This window comes from Falco cherrug, chromosome 15 (assembly GCF_023634085.1).
Source record: "Falco cherrug isolate bFalChe1 chromosome 15, bFalChe1.pri, whole genome shotgun sequence".
Lineage (NCBI taxonomy): Eukaryota > Metazoa > Chordata > Aves > Falconiformes > Falconidae > Falco > Falco cherrug.
The window spans coordinates 17,081,024-17,087,023 of NC_073711.1; the positions used below are offsets into that span (position 1 = coordinate 17,081,024).

Genomic DNA, 6,000 nt, shown 5'->3' on the forward strand with positions numbered 1-6,000 from the left:
CATGCAAGCAACGGGCACCCGGGTTTGCACCTGCCTGGGAGCCCTCAGACCTGCGTGTGGAAGGCCCCTGGAAAGGGTTAAACCACTGCTCCCTGTTTCAGCCCTGTAAAGTGGTGTTGGGACAGCCCAGAGTGGAGAGAAGGGAACGTTATTGCTCTGGTATGAATAAAGCCCCAGCACTGGGAATGACACATTTAATCTTCAGTGGAGTGGGCAGTCTTGGAGATTTATAAAGCCTCTGTTGTGTGGGAGGTCAGTGGGGATTAAGCAGAAAGTTAAAACACGAATATACACCAAAAAAAAAAAAAGAAAACCCCCTCCTCCCTCTGTTCCTTTCCCCGCTTTGCAAAAAGTCAAGCTTAAATGTCACGTCAAACCAAGCTTAAAACATGGTGGCTTTTAGTGCTGGTTGCTAAACCCAGAAAGTGCTGACTTGGAGCGGCTCGACACGTGGGACAGACCCGCTGTGATGGACTCGCAGCCGTAACTCCGTCCCCGAGGTTGCAGGTCTGGCAGTGGCAGATGACACACAACCTGTTGGAAATTGAACTCCAGTCCTTGGAGCAGCAGAGAAATGGCAGTAAAAATCCTTCTTCCGAGCCTTGTCTTGAAAATACTTGCTGTCTGGGGTAGGACAGCCACTGCTGGGGTGGGAGTGGTGCTCGGTGGGGGTCCCCCCTCGGGCAGATGGGGCAGGGGGACGGTGGGCGCTCCCGGCGGGCCTCCCCTCTTCACCATCCCTTGTGTTTTCTCCCCACAGATCAGAGCGAGGGATTTCATTGCAGGGAGGAGTGCCGCATCCTGGGCCACTCGGACAGGTGCTGGATGCCCCGCGGCACTGTCCCCAGCCGCGCCAAGTCCCCTGAGCATGGGAGGAATGTCATCGCCCTCTCCATCGAGGCGACAGCGGTGGACGCGGAGCCTTACGCAGACTGCAGCACAAAAAGGACCTTCGCCACCTTCGGAAAGGAGGGCGGCGAGCCCCTCGCCGACGAGCGGCTCGCCAACCCCAAAGGCAAAAGAACGGTGGACCCCGCCGCCTGCAGCCCCAAGGTGAGCGGCGCCGTCCGCGAGGCAGGCAACGGCTGCGAGGCCGTCAGCCCCGTCACCTCACCCCTCCACCTGAAGAGCCCTTTGTCCGGCAAGCCGGCGGCACCCTACGGTGCCGGGCACTGCGCTGGCAACCGGGAACGGGAGCCCTTTGGGAACAGTGGCCCTTCCCGGCCGACGGAGGCAGAGCCCCGGGGGGCGGACAGCGAGAGCGGCGGGCAGGAGGGCAACCCGCTCCTGCAGGAACGCCGGGAAAAGGACTCGCCTGGCGCCCGGAGACTAAAAGACATCGTCCTCTGAGCGGCACCTGGCAAGAGGAGGAGGAGGAGGAGGAGGAGGATGAGGGACCGCACGACTCCCAGCGCAGATTGTTTTTATTGCTTACCAATGGTTCACAGATTGCTGTATTTAAAAGCTTTCCCTAAATGTATTGTTTATAAATGAAGCTATCGTTAATGTGACAATCCCACTGGTCTCAACAGGCAGCAGGGGTGTGCAGCCGGAGCAAAGTAGCTGGTGTTTTGCTTTTGCCGGGAGGCGGTGGGGTGGCAGGGGGCAGAGGCGCGAGACCCCTCTCTGGTCCTCAGGAGCGCTTGGTATCCCCTCCTCGGAGTTTATATATTTTTATATCTCAAAACAAAGAAAAATTTCCATTCCTGGAAAGAATTGAATGGCAAATTCCTTATTCGGACATCTTTAGTACCCTGGTGGTTTTGTAGTCTAGACAAAATAGCAGCCATTTCTTGTGTGTGGCTGTTCAAAATGACAGTCGGGTGAGTTTTAACATTCACCCAACATGAGGCTGTTTGTAATTTAAGATGTTGCTATTTTGCTATGGACACCTCTGCATTTATGAATCCTTTTGCTGTCACATGCTTATCTGTACTATTATTGTATTTGATATTGCAAATTACTGTATGTCTGGTGATGGCAAAAGGCTTTCAAGCTTAAAAAAAGGGGAAAAAAAATCACAATCGTCTGTCTTAAACTTTGGGGAACCTGCAGTTTTCAGACCCAGTTGAGCAAGCGCTTCTTCCAGCCCCCCCCACATCGCCTGCAGCCCACCCCGGCTGTTGCAGGGCAGTGACAGGGCATTGCGGGAAGATGTTTTGGGGAAAATTCTGCCTGGATTGCAATTCTCAGATGCACTGTGCTGAAATTTTTCCCTTCTCTGTTTCTTTTGCATAATTCCAAGGCAATGCATGGAAAGTTTTTCCAGAAGTTGGTTGTTCTGGTTTTTTTTCCAGTTCCCAGACTTAGATATCCCCCATCTCCAATCATTTCCAAGTCAAAGTGATGGAATTCTTTAAGAGATCTAAATTACCTTCTCAATTAGACACACACTTCTAAGTCAGCATTTCCCAGTCACGATTATGCCAAGTTTGTGTGTGTATGTATGTCATCATGGCATGGATTTTAAACTGTTCCGTTTTCTTTCTATCCCTGCATCATAAATAAGTATGGAATGAGCAATAGTGATGTTAATTTAGGGGCAGACAGGTGATATGTAACAACGATACTAATTCAATTAATGTGCCTTCTTAATGGAGAAAAAATTAAAGCAATTCATTATTTTTTCTCATAATTAAGGACTTTTTTGTGTGGGTACAAATTTACTCATATAAAATTGATTTAAAAATTGAGCTACTTTAATAGCCATTTTGTAGAAGGGAGAGAGGGAAGGGGTTCCACAGCTCTCTGCTCTCTTGCAGTGATAATTCCTCAGTGAGGTATGAGTAAGGTAGGAGGATTTCAGTTAGCATATAATTATTATTATTATTATTATCATTGTTATTAACCCTTCACCGGATGGATTTTTCTACCCTAAATAATGTTTCCTAGAATTTAAAATTGATTATGGAAGGGAAAATATATAGCTCTTGCCAATGTTTGCTGTACCAGCAAGTTGAAATTAGTGGTTTCTAGAGAAATAGTCTTTCTAGGTCTACATATCATGATAAAATATTTGTTACTTTGATTTATTTAAATTAAAAACGTCAACAAGAAAACAAGCTCTAGTCATTATTATCCTCAAAATGAAATTAAGCTCCAGCCATTTATTTCTTCAGGGCAAATTGATCCTGCCTGAAGCCATAGCTGGTCCAAGACAGGTCCGCAGTCAGTCTGTTTCCCCTGCCACATGCTAGGGCCAGGAACTGGGGAAGAACCGTCAAAAAATGGTTGTCTAATGAAATCTGTGACGCTTCCCTCGCTGGTGTTGATGACTACCTCATTCAGCTCCCATCCCACACATTAACGTGATGTCCTGCATCCCTCCGGAAAGCGAACTGGGGATTTTCCCCTCTGTTCTGCAGTTTGAGCCCATTTTTCAGGGATATGTTATTTCTGTTCCGTCAGTGTTTCCTGCCTGCATACTGCTACTGCTGTCATTTATTTCTGGGTTTTTTCCCCAAATGTGTGTGTTGTTGTAACACAAAGAAGAAAGGGGCTGGCTTGGGGCTGTTGGAGTAACTGGATTTTCTGTAACTGTTGGGCTGGGTTTATTCTGATGTTACCTGTTTTTGTCAGCTCTGGGGGGGCTTTTTAGTGGGGAGCTTCTCATATGGGTTTGCTGAGCGGCAGAGCCTGTGATGCCCCGTCTGTCAGATCCTCGTGGCTTTGCAAGGCAATGGCCCCCCATGGCCCCACTGTCCACCCCCCACCTCCAGCAGGATGGGACCAGGCTCCCCCCGTGGACGAGCACTGGTCCCCCCTTCCACGGGCACCCCACCATCATCCCCAGCTGCCCGAAACGTGCCAGCCGTTAATTTCTGCTGAGCATTGCCCTCTGCCTGCGGAGCTGCCACCACCAGCCCGGCGTTTTGGATGAAAAATAGATGCTAACTGAAAAGGAAGAAAAAAAAAAAAAAAAAGAAAAGAAATAGAAACATTTCTTTAATTTACCCAGAGGAAACATTCCTTGCCACTCTGAATAAAAGCACAGCCGAGAAGGAATGTGAAATAATTCTGTATTAAAAGGGGGCATTAAAGAGGTCAGCAAACCCTTATGCCTCCAGAAAATTGTTTAAACACCAGTTTTCTGGGCTGACCCGGGCTGCAGCCAGGGATGCTGAGCGAGGGGCCCTTCCCTGGCATGTCCTCACTGTGCGGGGCCGAGGGGAGAGCCGGAGAGCGGCCCCTGCTCCGCCGCCACGGCCCTCTCCTGAATATTTTGCTACTCCTGTCACTGTCCCTCTGTGTCACTTGAGATGAGTTCAGGGCTCCTGGGCAAATCCCAGTCTGTCTTGGTTTTTTCCTAGTTGCATCGAAACTGGCCATGCAAAAATGTTCAAAGCTGCAGGGTGGGTGGGGGTGGGGTTGAGGGGGGGGTTCCAGATGTAATTATTGTGCTTTTTAATAATTTAAACCTGTGCTCAGATCTGGATTAGGAAAAATTGCTGCAGTCTGTTGGTTTCCTTCAGGCAAACCTGCTCTGCTCCCCTGTTTATCCAGGAGAGCAGCAACCACGGTTCTCCCCCCGGCATGATGAGGACCCCTCTGCAGCAGCCCTGTGGCTGGGGACCTGGGGGGGGTGTGGTATGTGAACTCCCCCGTGCCAGCCCAGGGACCCATCCCGGCTGCCTGGGAGCCCCTGACCTTTCCCACCCTTGGGGCTGCAGGGCTGCACTGGGAGGGGTGATGGAGGGGGGGTGATGGAGGGCTGGCGGGGGGTGGTTGATGGCTGGAAAAATCCCCCCGAGCACTGTCCTGGTGAGGTTGTTGCCGTTCCCTATTTGTTGTGAAGCTGGAGGTGGCCTGTGGATCACACATTGTGCAGAAGTGAATTCCTTTTTTTTTTTTTTTTTTCCAAATAGGAAACAAGTTGCTTTTGTAAAGAACACACTGTCTGATGAATATATTGAAATTATTCTTGGGGGAAAAAAAAAATCTAATTATGAATGGAAACACATTTGTCTGTCATTGGGGAAAATTTATGATCTTGTTGCTACAGCTGCTTTCGCAGCGATGGGTAATCTCTAATCCAACCTGTGAGTTGCGGTACCCGTCGGGGAGAAGCCCAGACCCTGCTGCACGCACCGCTGCCAGCGCTGCCGAGACAGATCCTTTATCGGCATCAGCTGATGTTCAGCTGATCTAAGCTGGGATGGAATCTTCCAACGCACCTAATGCAAACTGGTTTCCAGCAGCACGCGCCTCCTTGCAGCCTGGCGGGGCGGCAGGTACGAGCCCTGGGTCTGGCACCGTGACACCGGCACCTTCGTGGCGCGGGAAGAGCCGGCGGCAGCGCCGTCACTGCTCATCTGCCGGCAGCAGGCAGGGCTACCGCGGGACTGAGCGCGGCACGTCTCGTCATGGTGTCTCCGTTGCCGAGTATATGAAGAATAAATTGTTGTATATGCTGATATGTATGTTATGTACATTTTCACAGTGATTGAATCATTGTAAACAACAAAATGGAAAAAGGAAAAAAAAATCACCATTCTGTCTATTTTATGAAGATGATAAAGCAGCTTTATTAAATTATTACAATTCTGTTTCAAAATGGTGTACCTGCCACATTGGGTTTTTTTCATCTGATGAGAACTTTGTTTTCCACCTAAATGTGATTTTTCTTTTTTCTGCTTTGAGCATCTAATGCATTTTAGTATTAAAGCAATTATTGAATAAAATGGAAAGTAAGTGTTTGGTTAACCATGCCTAAGTGGGTTTGCTTTGACGGGCTCCAGGTGCTGGTCCTGCAGAAGCCAGCACATGGCTGGGCCCCACCTGGGTCCCTGGGTGCCACCCCAGCCCTTTCCCTGTCCGCTTCTCCCATGGCTGATCCGCTTTGGCAGCTGAGAGGCTACAGACCTCGGGCAGAGCTTTCCTGGCCCCGAGAAGGGGTCGTCACTGTCCCCACAGGACTGTGGTGACCCACTGGGGTGGGCAGGCTCTGAGCCCCTCTCCTCACCCTGCGAAACCCAGCAGGTCCTTTGCACCGCCGTCCCT

The 6,000-nt window shown here is 50.0% G+C and overlaps 1 protein-coding gene across 2 annotated transcripts in view; it reads left to right on the forward strand.

Moving 5' to 3' along the window:
* The window catches only part of PCDH19 (protocadherin 19), a 59,787-nt gene extending 54,084 nt beyond the window's left edge, over positions 1–5,703 (forward strand). For both annotated transcript variants that reach the window (XM_055727682.1, XM_055727683.1), the window contains exon 5: positions 761–5,703. In XM_055727682.1, the coding sequence (XP_055583657.1) occupies positions 761–1,350 (590 nt within the window). In that variant the 3' untranslated portion in view covers positions 1,351–5,703. The remainder of the gene's footprint in view (positions 1–760) is intronic.
* Positions 5,704–6,000: the final 297 nt, after the last annotated feature.